Source organism: Strix uralensis, chromosome 7 (genome assembly GCF_047716275.1).
Source record: "Strix uralensis isolate ZFMK-TIS-50842 chromosome 7, bStrUra1, whole genome shotgun sequence".
In the NCBI taxonomy this organism is placed as follows: Eukaryota; Metazoa; Chordata; class Aves; order Strigiformes; family Strigidae; genus Strix; species Strix uralensis.
In genome coordinates, this window is record NC_133978.1 from 35109568 (window position 1) to 35129971 (window position 20404).

The 20404-nt window shown below is 35.8% G+C and overlaps 2 protein-coding genes across 2 annotated transcripts in view; one reads left to right on the top strand and one right to left on the bottom strand.

Annotated features, from left to right (window-relative positions):
- The window catches only part of SLC18A2 (solute carrier family 18 member A2), a 29647-nt gene extending 27779 nt beyond the window's left edge, over nucleotides 1–1868 (top strand). Inside the window, exon 16 of the mRNA XM_074875383.1 lies at nucleotides 1356–1868. Coding sequence (XP_074731484.1) covers nucleotides 1356–1466 — 111 coding nt within the window. The 3' untranslated portion in view covers nucleotides 1467–1868. The remainder of the gene's footprint in view (nucleotides 1–1355) is intronic.
- Nucleotides 1869–4841: 2973 nt separating this feature from the next.
- Nucleotides 4842–20404, bottom strand: part of PDZD8 (PDZ domain containing 8) — a 62131-nt gene continuing 46568 nt past the window's right edge. Inside the window, exons 4-5 of the mRNA XM_074875384.1 lie at nucleotides 11749–11911; nucleotides 4842–9446 (exon numbers count right to left, since the gene is read on the bottom strand). Of these exons, the coding sequence (XP_074731485.1) occupies nucleotides 7249–9446; nucleotides 11749–11911 (2361 nt within the window). The 3' untranslated portion in view covers nucleotides 4842–7248. The remainder of the gene's footprint in view (nucleotides 9447–11748; nucleotides 11912–20404) is intronic.

Consider the following 20404-nt stretch of genomic DNA (forward strand, 5'->3'; position numbering starts at 1 on the left):
CAGGGCTGGGAACATCCTGGAAAACAAGTACCAATCTTTGCTGCAACATCTGTCACCAGCTGTAGGGCCAGCCCACCCAGTGCTCCATCCTTGCTTGTACTGAATAAGGTTGACTTGGGCCCAAAATGCAGTTGCTAGTTGTCTATTCAGGTGAAAAGAAAATGTAATTTTGCATGGCCACATTGTGACTATGCAGTGCCACATCTCTGCAAGGTAAGGACAGAACCTGCTGCGTATGCTGCTCACACTTTGTACTGGCATGAGCAGAACAGAAGGTGGAAAAATGAATCTTGCAAAAATAGTGGCATACATGAGGCTGGAGACCTTTTGTTTTGCACATATTTGGACTGCAGAATCCCAGAGATTCTAGTTAATCCCTTGTCATGACCTTTGCAGACTGCACTGGTATTTTTTTTTTGTTTGTTTTTTTAAATTCACTAAGGCTGAGAAACAGAAAGGGAAGAAAAAAAAAAAAAGCAGATGTTGTTTGCTAGAGATAGGAAGTTTATCATGTATGTCCCTGATCACTGACAGGGTTTCACTGAAGGGACAGGATCTCTCCCCATGGCTTAAACACCCCCCAGTGTCTGCCCCCTGCCCCCAGCGTACCTTCACATGCAAAGTGACTCCTATTCCCAAACTGGCTTGTGTCGGTGAACTGATGTGCCATTTCTTTCAGGTTTGAAAAGAGTCAAAAGGATGGTCCCTACTTTGTGGTCTTTGGGTGATTAATTAAAAAACGAACTTAATCACATTCAACATAAAATATGCTGCACAACTGCTCCAAGTACAGACTCCAATTGTCCTAGGAGAATTCATCCCAAAGAATGCAATACTGTAGCTGGCCCCTAACTATGATAATCACTTTTAGCTTGCCATGGGTGCCAAGTCACAATATGTGGGCCACCACTCTCAGACAAGCCCAGTTATGCTGTTCTGGAGCTCCACAGAAAGGGGTGGGAAAAGAAAAGCTGGTAAGGGAGACTCAGCTTGAGGCAGTAGGACTCCTCTTGCTCATTCATCCAGCTTTTAACAGATGGAGATTAAACATAGGAGAGGTAAATTACTGTAACTGGAGAGCAGGTAGATGTATTTCAATTTAATACATGGGCTGAAACTACTGGCTCCAGTAAGGCAATAGAAATTTGCTGGTGATGTCTTTAGGGCCAAGATCCCACCTCACACAGACCTATTGACTTGATTTGCTCTAATTGAAATCAGTCTGGGCTCTGCTTTCAGGGAGGAGAGGTGAATCCCTGGATGGTAGATGCAGGGGGATGCCTGTGTGGTGGTCAGCCACAGACCTCAGCTTGATGCTAAGCAGAAATGCTAATATTCACACTGTTTTCTTTTAGGCAATACTCATGGATCACAACTGTCCCGTGAAAACAAAAATGTATACCCAGAACAACATCCAGTCCTACCCCATAGGTGATGATGAAGAAGAATATGAAAGTGATGAATAACATGAAAAGCCATATCATGTATTTTGGTGTACAAAATGCAGTGTTTCATGTGAAACATCTCATCCAGAAATAGGTTTTAGTTGTACTGTACATTTAATAGTGAAATGGTCAAAAAAATCCAAAGGTATATTATTCATCACCCACAGTTATAAAGCAGACTGCTAACTGCCTTATAAGGAGGAGGGAAAGCTTTTATAGAGGATTTGTATAGTGTTAATCTTTATTTTGTGTATTTAATTTTATTGAATATTACACTATATTTTTTATTAAATGTGTAGTATAAATCTGTACAAACATGTGAATTTTAACTTTGTTTTTTAGTCAACTCATTGACATACAATATTTCATATTTGGTTTTGAGTCAGGAGTTACTTACAACAGCTTGGGTCTTATCTAATGGGAATGGGGGGGGGGGGGGGGCGGGAAGCAAAGCTCAAAGAAAACCTATCCAATTTGCATCCTTTTAAATTCTACCCTTGTAAGTACATGGAGAGGAGCTGAAGGCTGGAATTCAGAGTGTGGACATTGCTATCACTTTTTTGATCAACTTTAGGTCATATATAAGTAAAATAAAAGGCACAGCATCTTTGCTGATTTAAAAAATGTGCTCTCCCTCTACCACTCATGGAATGTTGGGGAAAACAGTATTTTAAACAGAGGAGTGTACTGTTGTTAGTCAGTACTATTTAATGAAATCTTAACTGGTTAAGCAGTTGTACAATATGAAGCCCCCAAAACACACAACACTGGGTAAACACGTAGGTATGAATGTGCATTGTTCTTCTCCCTTAAAGGGAATAAGAACAGTATGAAGATATTTTTTATATGTCTATCTTTTGCATCTTTTAACATCTCAACTTTATTTTAGATGCATCTTAAGTGACTGGTTAAGAAAAGCTGGAGTAGCACAGTATTTAGTCTTAGCGTGTACTGGCACTAAGCTGATAATTTAAGCAGTTAAAACTATTTTACATGCATTTACATAAACATCTAGAAATTCAATATATTTTTTTTTTTAAAAATCAGTTAATATCAACTTTGCTAAAAATGATGAAAAAAAAATGACCGGTTGTTGCCAATCTTAATGTTTGGGGACACAGTCTACTACAGGTAAAGCACTGTATTAGGCAGTCCCTATCTGCACTGAGAAAAAAGTCTTTGAAAGAAAGCGTTTTAAAACAATCCCAGCGTCCTTATCAACTGTGGTGTATCTTTTCATTTGTAAAATCAAAATCTTTATGTGCCTTCTTTCGTGTAATTGCAAATGTTTTATGTACTACAGTATAGATATTATGTTTACATATAGTTTTGTAAAGCGCATATACTATGGTCAGAAAATATGAAAAATATAGTGGATCAAACTTCAAGTACTGCTTTGTCAATAATTATGCATTCAGACCACATTAAAATAAAGTTATCTGAAAGAAGTTCATGATCTATTGTAACAAAGTGAAAATAATAAAAAGAACCACCCCCCTCATGATTTGCCTTATGCATTGTGTTTTACTGTATACTAGGGGGGGGAAAAAAGTCAACAAATATTTCAGGTCATAGGAAAGCAACCCCTCGTTTCTAGTCCATTTGTAGCTCTGGACAAACATTTTCACTCCAGGTCATAAATATATGTAACTTGTTTAAGTAACCACGATAGCTTCTAAAATCAGTCTGTCATGTGGCTGCTGGTCTGAGATTTACCTTTTGGGGAATAGGTAAGGCCAAAATGTGCAGTACCAAGGGAGACTGCTGCATGTTCCTTAAATAAGGGTGAAGATTCTGAGAAAACAGCATCAGAGCCTTAAATGGTGTGAAAGGCTAAGCAGTAGGTCCTATGGCTGATTCAAAAAATCCACTTACAGATTTTTGTAGTGGTGTATTTTCAAATGCATTCTTCTGAATATGTAACAGATGGAAATCCTTCCTTCAAAGCTGAGAGGTGTTTGGTGACAGACGTTAATACAGCATAAACCAAGATTCTGTCATATGTTGAGTACTTCACTGCCACTGAGTGAGTAACAGTTGTGCAGATCAATGATTATTTACATTGCGTTCAGATTTCAATGTTTTAGATCATTTGGATACTTGAAACTTTGCCCCAAGAGAAGTTATTTCACTTAGCTTCACTGAGCTCTTTTGGTCAACATCAAATTGTTAATCCAATTAAATTTGAAACTAACATATGTTAGAATTCTAGATCATCACACAGTCATTTATTTGCCAGCTGATTAACTAACATTGCCTAAATTCACAAGTATAAATGTAATGCAAACATAGCAACATATATATATATATTTTTAAAAAGAACACAGAATGGCTTACTTCAGGGCTTGGTTCTGTACTTTTCAGCACATCAAAATTAAGGAAGAGCTCACATTAATCTGCAACACAAAATGAGTATGAGAAGGAGGCCCAAGAACAGATTAACTGATCACATTCCTCTTCTGAAGATGGAGCTCGGTTTCTCCTGGGGCCTCACAGAGCAGCATCGTACCATGGCGTCCTCAGCAGACCCACACAGCTCAGTCTGGCTCCCCTAGGCTCTTGCTCCATTCCTGCTCCACCAGAACTCAGAGGAAGACAGAATTAAGAGTCATGCAGACACCCATGTTGGGATTCTATGTCACCGCTTCCCCCCAAACCAGATATTTGGCAGTTGTTCTACATTTTGGATTTTTGTTGACAGGAAGTAATTTTAGTCACAGAAAATACACAAAAATCCCTATTCTGTCCTGGAATAATTTGGGTTCTTTCATATTTCGTGTATTTTGATCTGTATCAATCTAAGCATGACGAAGTCACTTAATTCACTTGCTCCCACTGCTTAGTCCTCCCCTGTACTTGTAAACTTCTGTACATGTTTTATTTCAAATTTGAGGGAAAAAAACAAGGATAAGTAATTACAAGGAAAAACTGATCAGATAGAAATGAGCCAGTAAACAGAAAGGATTTGTTTAACCCATTAACCTTTTCTGAAGGACAGGGCAAGTCAGAAAATTTTTTCTTGGGCAAGATGTAACTCTGGTGGTAGTCACTGTCACCAGTACTGCTTCAGTTACTATTTGTGCAGTGCTTGGAGGTCTTAAAAAAAAAAAAAAACAATATTCTTAACATTTTATAAGATTATAATATAAGGTTATCTAGCTACACAACTACCATTTTGGAAAAAGCTTATGTCTACTATTAAACTGTATAGCATAAAAATAAATGCATATGCAAATAGAAAGAATGCATAAAAGCCCAATTAATCCAGCAATCAGTAGTTTTATTTAATGCAAAATGTGTGGTTTTCTCCCAAAGATCTTTCCTTTAAGTAGTGGCTTCAAATGATAAACTACTGCAATACAAATGTTTAAAAAATATTAACACAGAAGAAGTTGATAATTTAGCAAAACTATTTTATTAAAGCTTATTCTCATGATAAAATAATAGCCAACAAAATCATATTAGGCAGATCTTCTGCAAATGTGTGCAGCTGCCACCTATTCAGGTATCATTAAGTCAAGATATTCTTGTTTTCTGTGGTATTCTTTATTTTCAGCTATTTACAGTCAAGCATGAAGCAAAGATTACATCAGGAATGTAGTATTACAATTCTCCCTCAAGATTCACCGTTTATTGTAATTAATGCCAGACAGGAATTTAGGTTTTCCTTCTTATCACTAAAATACAACTATTTTGCCCTTTTCCCATTCAGTATATTTAAAAATATTGCACTACGTTTAATTTATCTCTTACAATCATCCTTAGCAGTACTATACGAGGAAAACTATATCCAGCTTTTCTTACCCACTGTATTACACAAGTCCATTTAAAACCATGAATGTGTTTTTGAAATAAGTATTTGCATTGTTTTCACAGCTCCTTCATGTGTACCAGGGTTTAAATGAAGTACTTGGATATATTTGAAAACCTCTGCAGTAGTCCGTAAGAGCAAACACTGATGGAGATTGAATGCAGATCACCACCAATAGTAAGCCACTGAGAAAATGGAGTGGGGAAGTCGTAATATGCATCTCAAGCAAGTATAGGTTAAATACCTTTTAGTCAATAAGGGAAGCTAATTTTGTGCGATTATTTGCTGAAGCTTAATTTCAGAAGTGTCACATGCCTATTTTAGCATGGATAGTGTTTTCCATACATCAACTAAGTAAGTATCAACTGCCCAGAACTCACAAAAAAGTGCAAGTAGTTGCATGAGTGGAAGTAACCTTTTTGTTTAGAAGTACAAGTATGCTTTTCCATCTGTGAAAACCATTGCTTCTTAAATTTTCCCATCACAAAAACTGAGAAGCAAATTTAATGGAGAGGTACATTACAGACTGCCTGAAAATTTAAATCAGTTATTTCACCATCTTAGATTCAACTCCACTTCCACAAAGGCATTTTTTTTCTACTACCAGTGATAATGATACCATTACCTAACACAGTACCTAAAGTAAAGATGATATTTTATACTGCATTTCTATACACAGAAGATGAAACAAAGACATGTTTACAGGAAATAAATAACAACGGCCTCAGCCCGGTGATGCTAAGATCAACAGTTTACACATAGTACAAGACCAGATAGTTCTTTTCAGAAGCTGCTGGCTGAAATTCTTCCTCATCTCTACTGGACTCTATTTCGACTCAAATAAAACATGTTATATACACTATAGGACATCTTTCTGACAAAGGTGATTCTTTTCAGACTGTCTCTTCTGTCTGAGAAGCTGAATGCAACTTACCACTATATGATTATTCAAAAGTGTTGAGAGAACATTTAGCTATTTTGTAAAGTATTTTGTACCTTAAGTTTTCTGAAAGGATAGTCTGCAGAAATTTATTTTCTTTTAAATTATTTAAACCATCATCACATGCTTTTTCATAGAATGCAATGAAACCTCCAACTCCTGTGAAGAATAATTTTCCTTTATGAGGTTATCAGATAATACAACAACACTTAAACATAAAATTTTGTTTTGGAAGGCACCAGCCTCTTATCTCAAATATTCCCAATTAAATTATTCTGAGGTACTTGTATGCACTTGTATCTAGTATTATTTAATCAGGATGCAATAGCCCAAAGTTCTAAGGAGGATTTTTTTTAGCCTAGCATTCCTATATTTCATATTAATTACAAACTATGAAGAGCTCTTGTATTTAACAAAAATATGAAAAACAAATGATATGCAATATTATCTTTAGTAAATATTAATAACAGACAAAATGAAAGACCTTTTGTTTGCTTTCATGGTATGTTTGGCAAAAAATACACAACTACCTAGAAGACGTACAATAAAACTGTGATCGACATTTTAAAGCCTGGTCCCTCAGTGACTTCTGTGTCAGTCATCAGCTTAGGCATGCAACAAGCTTATAAATTTTTTCATCATACAATGGAAACTAAACATTTTGAAAATCCTGCCCGTTTCCTGTTGAAAACACTAGCTCAAAAAAAAAAAAAAAAGGCGGGGGGGGGGGGGGGGGGGGGAAGTAATACATTAGGATACCACACATACTAATGTGAAATGGTAAGGTTACATAATTAGAAAAAATAAAAATAAGTTATTAAAAATAAATTTCCAATATAAACCCCAAAATGTAGTTTTAACCAGCCAGTTTAACAAAATGATGGTGCTGTAGCTGGAGAAGAACCATTATTAGCTGTACTCTTACACAGGCAAATAACTTGATAAGCAGGACATGTACATTATGCCAGTGTTTTAATTTAATCTTTGTGTGTTTGTAATTAAGTGCAAAGTATTCTTTTAGTCCATTCCTTCAAAGGCTAAATATGTAATTATCAGTCTACTGATTGAGGTGGATCAACTGGTTCTTCTGATACGATGTTGAATGTTGGAGCCTCCATCAGACTGATATCTTCGTTATCCATTTCTTCTGCTATGTTGGGTTCCTCTGACTCTTTAGTCACTCTTTTGGACTGCCGCTCTAGTGACATGTTCTCCAAAGACTCTATATCCTCAATGCCTGCTCTGTAGTGGATCATCAGCAGTGTAAGGGCCTGCAGTCTTTCACCTGACTTAGCCAGCGCAGCAGAAATCAAGGCTTTTTTCCTTGCATCAGTTGTCTCTTTTTCTTCTTTAACAAGTGAATTATTATTTTCCAGCTCCTGGTCTATTTCATTCTGCAGCTTATCCAACATAAATTCTAATTTCTGAAAACGCTCCTCTGTGGGTAAACTTCTGTAGAGATCACGTCCAATTTCTTTAACAGCAATGAAGACACTGTCATCTAGACCACCCTCCTTTCGGACCAACTTTATCCCAGTACCTGCTGCACGTTTTGAAGGACTGCTTGGCCCACTGATTTCAGTATCACTGCTTTCATTATCAGAAGTGTTTGGTGTGTGCTTTGGCGAAGGTTCTACCACCTCTGTTCCTTGTTCAGAAAGACGAGCTTTGGGGACTTGACGAAGGTTTAACAAACGGGTGCTCGTATTGATGATATGCCTGGTCAAACCTGTAGTTCTGTTAACAGATTTAGATTCTGAATCCACACGAGAGGATGCAACTTGGGGAGCTTCCTGTCCTTCTGCTCTACAACCTCCCACAGTTCGATCAAGTCGCTTTTCAGCTCCTACACAAAAGGGTGTCTCAGTTAGACATTTTTCTTGACATTTTTTATGGCAAACATAAGCACAGAGCATGCACTGTGAAGCTGCTTTAGTCCATACTTTTTTTTTGCAGTAATCACACCAAGTTGGATTCTGAAACTGAGTATCTTGAAAGTTATGCTTATTCTCTGTAACAACAGTTTGTCCCAAGTAAGGATCCTCTTTCTGAAGTGCACGAGCTTCTTCTTCCAAGTGACATTCTCTTTCTTTCTCCAGGATAAAGTTTGAATCATCTATTTCACCTTCTTTTAAATATTTGAAGTGTAAAGTTACATCGCCATAACAAAACTTTTCATTGAATCCCTTATGGGTTGTCAAATTCCGCAATGCTGTTCTAGTGACTGCTGCTTTAGGTGTGGGAGCATCCAGTTTAAATGTTCTAATATATTCCATTGAGGATGTAGCTATACAATCTAAAGCAATTTCTTCAAGTTTTATGCTTGCATATCCTAAGCAGATAAACCCACCTGCTTTGAAAGGGTCTCTGCACCACAGTGCAACATTAAGGTACTTATGGTATCCTTCTACTTCAAACAGACAGGAGGATGTTCTCATCCTTGGCCATCGGCCTTGCCGGATTTTATAAGGAATTTCTGGTGATTCCCATGTCTGATGATCATCTCCACTATCTTTGTAACTACGTGCGTTTTCTGCAAGTCCATCTTTTAATGTATCTTGTTTTGGCGCTGTTATTACTTTTGATACCATTGGGTCTTCTATTTGATCATTATTCTTCACTACCTTCTCTGTACATTTATCTCCATTATTTGTAGGCGGAGGTGGCCTCTCTGGTTTTTCAGAAGGTACACCTCCAGTTTCTAACAAATTTTGGGTTTCATTAGTAGGTAAAATAGGCTTACTTTGTGGCCTAGGTGGCACAGGAGGCTTAGTACTGGATCCTTGTGATTGTTTACCTGATTGCTGTGATGCATCTGAACCCTCAGCAGTTTTGGGCATTGCCACTTTAGCTCCATCTTTTTGTTGCGTTTTTGATGCTGTCTGATAACTTCCTAAATGTAGTTTTCGATTCAGAATTGGAGATATAGTTCCGAGTGGCTTAGCAGCAAGTATTACTACTGAACGTTTGGGACTCGGAGTTGTTGGCAGATCTTCTTTTTGGTCAGGAGATTCACAAGCTAAGTCCTCAAATTCTGAATCAAAATCTCTGTTATCAACATCAGCTGATAAACTAGCTTGGTCATCTTCTGGCTGTGTCAAGAAAGCAGTGTCTTCCAGTTGCCCAAATCCATCCTGCAGTGCTGAACCATGCTGATTATATCCAACAGGCCTTTCATAAAAGACTAAAACTCTGTCCCCAGCCTGTCTAATAAGCTTTAACACTTGGACAGTTGATGTGATTTTAACACCTATTAAAAAAAAAAAGACAAAAATTGTTAAATTTTAATTATGATAATCTAAATGGCCAAAAATAGTCAACAAATGTTTAGATCTTTAATAGTGATAATAATAGTGTTGCTCACTAACAGAGGAAGTCAATTATGGCAGAAGAGCTTAATTGAAATGTAACAGATGGACCCTTTCCATTTTATTCATACAAATATATCACTTCAGAAGCTGGAAAAGATACTAACATAAATACTCCAGTTCTCTGTTATTAATGATGTAATCTTAGAGTAATGTTGATTTTATATTCTAACTTTTTTAACCTTAATCTTATTGTAAGTTTGGACTTTTCAGCAGCAGGCATTTAATAAAGGATTCAAAAGAGATGGGTATCTTTAAATATAGTTATAATTAAAACAGAAGCAGGTGAACAAAGAAAATAGTTCCAATATGTTAATACAATATAGGCACGAGGCTACATTCTCAGTATGGCTGAACAGTGAACTGCATCATCTTTCTCATCAGAACTTTCAGAGCCATTTGACAGTATCTCCAGCCTATGGTAAGATTCAACAAATTACATGCAAGCTAAAATATCTTAAAGAGCACACAGTCCAAATAAAGTCATGGAGTAAAAATGAATTTTGCCTTGGTTCTAGTGCAATCATCAATTGTCTGTTTGAAACAACTCAAAACCCTTTTAAATCATTGGAGCAATGCAATGGGGATTTAGGAAGTACCTAATCACAATAACTCATTGTAGTATTTAAGCTCTGGCCTGTAAATTAATGAAAAACTTACTGCAACTGTGTTAGCAGGGAGTGTAAGTAGTTCATGTTGTAAATATATGAAGTTCTATCTTCATAGTATTTTACCGCACTAACTCTTCTATACTCTCTTAGTGACTTAGAACCAAATACAAAATTACTGTACCTCTCATTTATATGGTTAATGTTTGGAGAAGAAATGTGTGTGCTGTCACATGCAGGTATAGCTGGGATACTATGTATCGCTCATAATCACGCAGTTCTTTCTGCATTTCTTTTTCTACCGACATGATGGAGATAATCGCCAAATCACAATATAACCCTAACAGAATTTCTTTTACCATTTTTCCCCTAGAGGAATTTCAGTTTACGTTCTATTTTATCAGTGCTGCCTACACTTACTTCTAAAGTGTTATTAATATACAGTGATATTTTCACTCCTTCTTAGTCTTTATAAAAGCCTGGACGGCATACAAACCCCAACAAAACGACTTAATGATTCCTACTCCATAACATTTTATCTAGTCCCACCATATCCACTAGAATAGAAAACATTGCATTATTATTTCTTGATGATCATAACCAGGTTCCTATCTGCTCCTTCCACTAAGTTGATTAACCACTGTTCTTGTTAATGGTTTAGCTGTCTTTCTGTCCACTGTCATCTATTCTGCAGGTCCCCTCCAATTCTCAAGCTTAAAGCAGTAAGATTTCCAGTATCAGTTTCTGGTTACAGTTTATGATTATGATCTAGTTCTCTGTTGGTGAAAAAGTCCATGCAAACCAGAAATATTCAAGCTCTATCTGGAGAGGGTCTAATTTAAAACTGTAGAATATAAACTAGTATCAATCCACTTCATAATGCCCAGGGATTTCAACAGAATCTTTACTAAAAAGCCCACAGTACCCTCCCCTGCAAAAGTCAGAGTAACTTTTTGCCTCAACACAGCACTTACCTGCCAGTTACAATTTGGCCAAAGTCTTCAAAAATATAAGAACTTCAGAGTAGATTTCTACATAATACTTAGGTTCCTACATGTCAGAGTTGACACAAATTGATACTAAAAGTATAAAAACACTATCAAATAATCAGCAGATCTTCTTGGGTCATTTTGACATTTTAGACAATTACTCTGTTAGTCAAAAATACTACTTGTTCCATACTTAGAACCTTTAGGTTCAAAGCTGTGTATGCAGGCCTAGGATGTAAAATGTTATCGTTTTCTTTGTAAACTAAGCACATGTTGTAACATCACTGGAAGAAACTAAGTAGAGAACCTCACAGCACCACTATTAGAGCAGTTAAAATATATTTACATTAAAATGTTTATTCAACTTTATTTTGGCTTTTACCTAGCAAAGAGTAAATAAATATGCAACAAAACAAACCAAGTGAATGATAACCTTAAGCAGCCATAAATACATAAATGCTAGTTTTTATCAGGAGTGCCAGGCATAACTGTAATTGTTGAGGAAGGCAGTCTAGTTGAACTGTATGCAGACATGTCCTCCCGGTTTGCAAGACGACACTTATTTTGAAAGCTGACATATTACTCACTGCCAATTGCTAGAAGTCTGTCTCCCCTCTGTAGATCAGCAGCTGCAGCAGGTGAGTTTGGAGTCACAGTTTCAATGACAACATGCCCTGCATCTTCTTCCTTGGACTGCACAAGGCGGAGCGTGAGCCCAACGCTTTGCAGATTTCCTTTCACCAGTTCTGCCTAGAGAAAGAAATTAAAAGTTAAAGAGTATATTGATTAAGATGACTGCAAGGATTCATGGTTATTAATGATCCTTTAAATAAAATTATACAACTGATATTATTAAAAAAATTACATTAGGACATCCATTGACTTCATTAAGCAGATTATCACATTATAGGTTAACTGTCTGCCAACCCAGTTTAAACCTTTGGAGAAAGATAGAACCAAATGTCACCGGTTCTGAAGAGCCAAATATGCCAAAACTAGAGAGCAGTGCAAGGAATTGTCAGCAAAATAAATATATATATATACACACACACATATATAAAAATAAGTGTATGTGTGTACACATCTGTTCAGTAGTTTAGATACAATTAACAACAATACTGAGCTAACCTATGGAAACACAAATCAGCAGGAAAGGCAGTACATGGCTCATCTTCACAAAAAGCCCCAGTCCTAACTAAGCTGCAACTAAACACCACCTCATTGTCCATTTTATTGGGAAGAAGTTTTATTAAAAGGAGCACTGTACCATCAATCTAGGTATCACTTTCAGTATACCACATTGGTGTTCTAAAACCTGTTACAACAAGTAGCTCCTGAGTAGTCTACACAAAAAAGTGTTTGGAGTGAGAAAACTATTATGTACTTACACATTGCTAAAGCATATTTAGAATAAATCTAAATTAACAATAGCCTAAGAAGTTGCTTCAAAGACTAAGAACCCTTTCTTCATATCTACCTCAATCTCAATTATCTTGTTCTTTCAAAAAATGACTGATGTGCAATCTCTGTAGTAGAGTTTCATCCCACACTCATGCACAGATCTCTTCTAATTTGGAAGTCCCTACTGAAGAATAGATCTAGGTAGTGGTCAATTGTTTACACAACGCAGTGTCCAAGATCTTTGGCAACTTTTTTCTTAATAAAGACTATCCTTAATGAATTTAAAAGTGTACTTTTTTTTTTTTCCCCTAAAGCACATTCCTTCTGGACTGTTTCGAATGACTGTCTACTATCACTCCACCAATGTACATTCTGTCTATTTGAAAGGGGAAATCATGGTCTGTGTTTCAGCTCCAAGGACTGAAATTTAATTTGTTTCTTTGATTCCCAAGAACAGAGAGACAGACATTGTAGAAAACCTCCACAGAAAATTTTCTATTTGGTTTCAATTTACTGAGTTTAGGTAGACAGTCTTGTCCTCCATCCTTCTGCATTTACTTTGTTGCTATTCTATTGTCTATGTTTGAACTGTCTGGCGTTGATCCTCTTTCAAGGATGTGTTCGTTTGCTTAGTTTTGTACAATGGCTTTCCACAGATGAAGTGGATTACTTAACTTCAGTAAATGGCTGTATGGCTTTCACTCCTTTCCTATAACCTTAATAGCACCATATCTTTGTTAATTATTGTTCAGTTCCTTATAGAACTAAAAATGCTACACTAAACAGTTCACTTAAGAACAGCACTGAGTTTGAAGAAACAGACTTGAATTAATTTTCTAACCTTTACCTCTAGTTTTCTGCATTTCCCACAGACACTTGAAGATAATATTTTCTCTCAAGCTTTGTTAACGTCTGTTGTGAATACCCAGTAATGTATGTAAGAATAACAAGACTAAATACAGGCTTAATTGTGGTTCCAAGATTCAAGGTTCTTCTATAATGCAAACAAGTAAAATAGTTGCCTACAGAAACAACTGTGGTAGGGTTTTTGTGTTTTCCTTTTTTTTGTTTTAATTAAGGCTGCTCCCATTTACACCAAAGAAACGCTGATACATAATTAAATTTTTAAAAAATAAATAATAAACTCTTAAGTGTTAAGAAACAAAGAAAAAGTGTAAGAAATATCTCTGGAAGAGAGAAAATGTTTTTTAAAGAAAATAATTACTCTTCTGCTTTAGTTCTTTATATATAATATGGTTTTAAGTGAGCAATTCACAACTGTTACATGTGCTGTATGGAAACAACATGAACGATTACTACAATTTCAAACAACACTAGTTGAACATTTTAACTGTCAAAACCACAAATTACATTAATTTGCTGTGGCAGCATACAAACCTGCAACAAAAACTCCTTCCAAAGAAATCACTCCCCTATGCTATGTAGCTCTGCATATTATTATCAAACAACAAGGAGACCATTCTTTCTGATATTTGCCAGAGTACTCAAATCTCAATTTTCCTATGATAATTCCTTCGAAAGTCTTACTCTAAATGATTACAGTTGGAAAAAGATTTCCAAATCCTTGTGTTTGAATAGATAAGGAAACTACGATAACGAAGATCAGAAAGTAAACTCCCACTTGAGGAACACTGACAAACATGAATATTGCAAAGGACTGACAGCAAACTATAACCCGTTTTTGCCCTAATTTTTATTAGTCCACTGAAGTATAAACCTCTTCAGTAAGAGAATTTAAAAAAAGAAATGGATGCTTATACAGAATGGTGGAGAAAAAAACCAAAACAGGATGATTTTCCTCTTAACACTAAGTTATTCTGGCCATTTAATTACAATCCTTAGGGATACATCTATTTTGATTATAGTTTCTTCTGAAATCATATTAGTTCTGGATCTTAATGCCCAGAACTGGAGTTAATTAATAAGGCAAGATGTTTTAAAGTCATGGCTCATCCAAGACTGATAGTCTGTTTAGTTTTGCATCACTGCAGACGAAATGTTGCTATAAGTTTGTCCGCAACATGAGATAACTCTTGTGCAATCAGTCTCTGAGTAGATCAGAAAAAACATCCAACTGCTGAAGGAAGCTGGCCATCATAACTCTTTTACAGGAATTACCTCATGCAAATCGATTTTCTTTTACAGTTGGTTATTTTCTCATCCAAAGAGTGGCACAAAGAAGCGATAAGATTTCTAAAGACCTTTTTCTTCAGAAAGCAACAAGCTTTATTTGAAACAGAACGTCAGAGGGAAAACAAGAGCTGGTACTGCAACATCTAGTGTTCTGAAGGCAGGCTGCAGTGTCCTCTAACCAGTTAGTACCTGCAATTATGGCAAACTGCGTGATGAGCAGATATGAGAGAAGCACAAAATTAGACAGTTAAAAGGAAAAAAAAAAACGTTACCGAAAACTCTTTCTTACAGTTTGTCAGTACAGACCCTCATCCTCTTGAGCTTCCTTTGAATCCAAGGATTTCTTTGAGCAGATCTCAATAGCGGATGACTTAACAGTGAAAATATTCTCTACTGTAAAAGACTAGAAACCTCCGAGGTGATTCCCAGCATTTCACCCTTCCCTCCTCCCCCAGGGCGAGACCACATAAAAGAAACAAGGGACAGCTGGGACCAAAGACACTTAGGTATCTCTGAACATTTGGCTCCCATGCAGGGACACGGACCGCAGATTACAACGCGTATGAGTCACTGATGGCAAGGAGACTTCCAATATTCTAGCATTATCTGATGGAAAGCTGTTTTTGGAAGGAGAGCGCCTTTGAACATAACAAGCAAAGTTCATCTCAACTTTTTATTAACTTTGGCACAGTCACAAGTTTTCTCACGAAGTAAACTGGTTCTATTTATCAACCCAAACCAGATGAATAGTTTCCCCGATTTTTCTTTCTGGCAACTCCACGTTTCACCAAGTAATACCACAATACCTCAGGCTAGCTGCAGTGCAGGTAAACATCGTTTCAAGCCCTCAAACACCCCTCACCCCAACAAGTACACTCACAAAACCAAGCATCTTCGTACACCCAGCACAGCTACTTTATGTCTTTCGGCCTCTCCCTTAAAACTTGATAATAAACATGAAGAGCCAAAAATCTACTGGAACACGAAAAATCGGAAGGACAAAGATCAGGTAAATGAACACAAAAGTTAGAAGAAAATTACTGATAACAAAAGGACATTTATTATCAAGGAAGTTTGCTGCAAGGGAGAAAAACTAACAGCTGTTCTTAAGAGAAAGGAAGATTTTAACCAACTAGCCATACCATATTAAAGCAAATTTATTTTAATTTGATCTAACTAGTAGCTGTTTTACTAGTTCCTGCAAACTTTAGTAGTTACTTAAATAAGGAACAAGACAAAGCAGATAATACTACTTGCTTGTCAGTGACAGAGTAATTTATATTGAAAGAGCCAAACTGTGTCATAGAACTTAGAAAATGTACCTTTTTTTAAAAAGATAAGCAACCCCCAGACTATTTATGAAATACTCATTGAGATTAAGACACAACAGAGTAGGAATTACTATCTTGGGAAAAAAATGAAAAGAAGTAATTTCCTTAGTGTTTTATTATTCAAGGAAAAAAAAACCCACACCAATAAGAGGACACGAGATGTCCATTCACTTTAAAATGAATAAAACATTTTTATGTGGGGCTGTGAATGGCTGACTTTTACAGGACAGTCTATAAGCATTGATTTCACAGTACAGGCTTTAATTCATTTATATGCATCAGTGTATGAGCCACTGCAGAGCATAACCCCAGCACTACTTTCAGTTCAGTATTGGAAGTATGGTCTGGAAATACAATGCAGCAGAAAATTAATGTTGTGTCTTGTAGCCCTTCCTTACCTCAGCCTTATCATTCTGAAAGCCTAGATGTTGGATGTCAGCGAAAATCAATTTTTCCAACCTTTAACAACATACTGATACTGAACTCCACAGCTACACAGTGATCATTCAGAAGTTTATAGCTTGCTAATACCATTTAAATGGCCAAGTATTTACACGAGTGTCAATACAGGATGCAGTGTTAATCTTCAAATGATTCATTAAGTTATCAGTCTGAAAGAATTTGCAAATGCAAATGGATGATAAACATCCCTCTTAGAGGCAACAGAGAAATGTGATGCCATCTCATTTACTACTTGCTTCCAAAACTGTACCTACAAAAGTTAGGTTAGTTTTGAATACAGAGGTAAGAATGTCACCATTAATACTGGAGTCTTATAACTACAATGTAAATTAACATTAGGTATAGCACTTCCATTCAGAATTTCTAAGACAAGACAATAAATAATGCCCATCAATAAATACAGAGATTACAACATCTGGAAAAGCACTTATGACAACCTCTTACTAGTAGTGCAACATCATTCAGCTAAACTTTAAAAACTATTAGATGCATACAAAAATAAAAAACCAGAAAATTAAGTCATAGCATGATAATTAGAGCATAAAACTTTTGCTTTTAAATCAAATTACTTATTTTCAGGAACTAAAAAGGCAATAGTTTTTTAAAAGCTTAATTTTACTCTGTAATATTCCATATTTGCTTAACTATTTGTAAGCATTAACAAAGCTTTATTAGAATGTAGTAAGCATGTCACATTCTTTTGAATAAATGCTGAGAAAAGCTTCATCACCCAAGCACGTAAGAAATCTTATTTCATTGACTTTACATCAACTAACTAATAATATTTTTACAAATATTTCTTATTCCCTATCAGTGGTATGTAACACACTGTATGTATCACAAATTGACATCATGTCAGTGCTGTACTGTAGATAAAAACATTTTTTTTCCACCCCGTCAGAGTTACTATAGTTGATCTTAGGTGTTCTTGCAAGTTATGGTCTAATGTATTTTCGGGAAAAAGAAGAGAGTGTCTATGAATATGCCTGTAAAGCATTACATTCTCCTAGACAACCCTGCATGCTGAGAGGAAAGGAAGGAATATTTCATGTTAAAAAAAACCCAACATTAAAGTACAAAACTAGGAAGCAGTTCCTTCTATTCTGAAGACTCAATATATTTGTATTATTAAAAAAAGGTTTGGGCATATATCTTTAAAGCATGGACTTTAACATTATTACTTTTTTCAACCCTATTATTGAATGCAGTCATTATATATGATCTGCACAGTGAAGTGATTGCTAGATTATTTATATGGGCTAGAGGAGACAGTGAAAGGAAACAGGTATCACCAATCTCACGATACACTCCTTAGTAACACTAGACTCAAAGGAAAAAAAGGAATTTTTTCCATCTATGCTTTAGAGGAGTAGATATTTTTCTTCTTTGTGACACAGCCCCAAAGCCCAAAACTATGGGGTCAGAGTAGCACAAGCCTTTTCCAACCTATTCTCCAGCCCTCCTGTCTACGTGGCAGGATAATCCCTGAAGTGTTCTAGGGAAACTGTCAAGAAAAGAATCTTGCACAGAAAGTGTCCGACCAAGAAATTCATGATGACAGAAACTCTTTAATTTCCCAGGCATAGAGAACAGTCTCAGCAATGTAAAGAGGAGAGAGTTTTCTGAGCATTTGAGAGCCGGCCTTATTCTTGGGGATGCTTAAATAATTGAGTAGTCAATAAAGCACATACTTACTATCAATTATAAACTGTGTTCACTATTGCGTCTTATACATACATAGGTGTAGTGATACACACATACACAGTTGCACAGAAATCCATTAAAAATTCAGATCATAAATTTATTAAATAGGCTGTGATTCCCAAGTAACTCCCTAGTTAGTGTGCATTCAAATATAATGCAAAACCACATACAGACCCAAAAAGAACAAACCTGGGAACTGGGTACCTAAAATTGGACATGTGCCTCCATCTCCTTAATCTTTATATTTCCTTTAGAAGATTCAGACATGTGAAAACACGCTAACAGAAAATTTTTTAAAAATATGAAAAAAATCAAAAGCTACATCAGTATTTACAGAATAACTAGACCACACAATGTAACAAACAGTGAAATGAAATAGTCTCTGTAATAAAATTAACTCTACATAGAAAATTGACTATTTTCCTCCCCACTAGAAACAAGCCACTACTAAGAAAAAGGTTGAAGGTAACCTAATGCAAAGGATTATATACTAGCTACTTAAAATATCAGTATGCATCACAGATAGAAGCAATACTGTATTCTAAGAAACCAACATATACTAGGAAACACATTTACAAACTTCAAAATTAGTTTACAGATTTGTGGATTAATTTTTTTCAAATCATTCATAAAATGTGTTTCCCAAGATTGCTTGAATAAAAATCTGACTTTTATTGTTTCCATAATTGAAACTAAATCTTAAAATCTGAAGTTCTTACTGTTCTAAAATCTGTATGAAGACTTCTACGAAAATAATTAACATACTCTTTCTTGCTATGTAATAGCAAAGAAACACACACCTTTAATATTAGACTCAGTTAATTTCAACAAATACGTTGGTTTGTTCTGCCCATCCAATCTTTTTATTATCTTGCCAAAACATTAGACAAATATGTTGAATGAACATGTATTTGTTCTAGATATAATAGAATGGGGGATAGGGTGGGGTTTTTTGGGTTTTGTTTTTTAAAAAATAATTTAGAAATATATTTAAACAGTAAAAAATATGAATAAAACTTTCAATAAGAAAAGGAAAATATCTACTGCTTATGAAAAAAAGTCATTTGTCGAACAGCAATCCTGAAGATCCAAATTACTGTTCTTGCACAATTCATTTTACAGTACTCAACTGAGCAACTGCTAAAAAGGTATTCTCCTGCCCATTTTGCTTGGAAGAAGAAATTTGATAAAACCATTAAAAACTTAACATGCAAAACCAAAGTAAATTTTGAAAAGCTAATAACTGCAGAATGAGCTTCCACCATAAGTAGATACCACCAGTAAAAATAAAACAGGACCGGGTTACAGTGAATATAAAAATACTGACATTTAATCAGAAGTCTGTCTCCACAACATTGTGGAATTTATTCAGGCACATAACCACATTCTCTTACTCCATCCTATACCACTTAGTCTAGTAGTTAAACCATCCCTTGCTTCTACCCAATGTTCACTGTAGAGTTTGGGGTGGGTTTCTGGACCAGGCTGATCCTTCAAATTTTAGACAGTTTTAATTACTCGCTTTTTGCTTTACCAGGTGTTCTACATTCCTCTACTGCAGCTCTTCCTCTGCTTTGAAAACTTGTCACTCTAGAAAGGCTTTTCCATACTCACATAGCTGTCCTTGGCAGCCGTACACTCTCCTGTTCTGTTGTCCACTAAAAGTCAACCTTTTACGTTGATCACCTTGCACACCAAAACACTCTGAACAATGCATTCTATCTTGAGAAGAGTCTTCATCAATAAAACAAAGAAATCAGCCAACACTCAAAATCACCTTGAGAATGAATATTCACACAATTTTTCTAGTACAATATTTGCAATAACAGAAAATATGTTCTTCACCTTGTTTAGTTTTATTCAATATTGTCAGTTTTGCAATTATTGCATTTCTATATATATTTGTGTTCTATATCCTATCAGCTGAAAAGCACTTGCCGATTGGAGTATACATAACCAACTAAAACACCAATTACTAACTGGCAAATTGGGTACAGATGGCACTATTGATCATTCATACCGTACACAGCTTTACGGGACTGGCTATACCTTTGTGCCTTTTTGGGTGTCACTGAACAGATACTAAAATCATTAGCTTGTGGACTCTTCATGTTTCCTTGAAAGGAATTTTATAAAATTACCCACTTCTAATGCAATGGATTGACTCAGATGTTCATCCACCAACACAAAT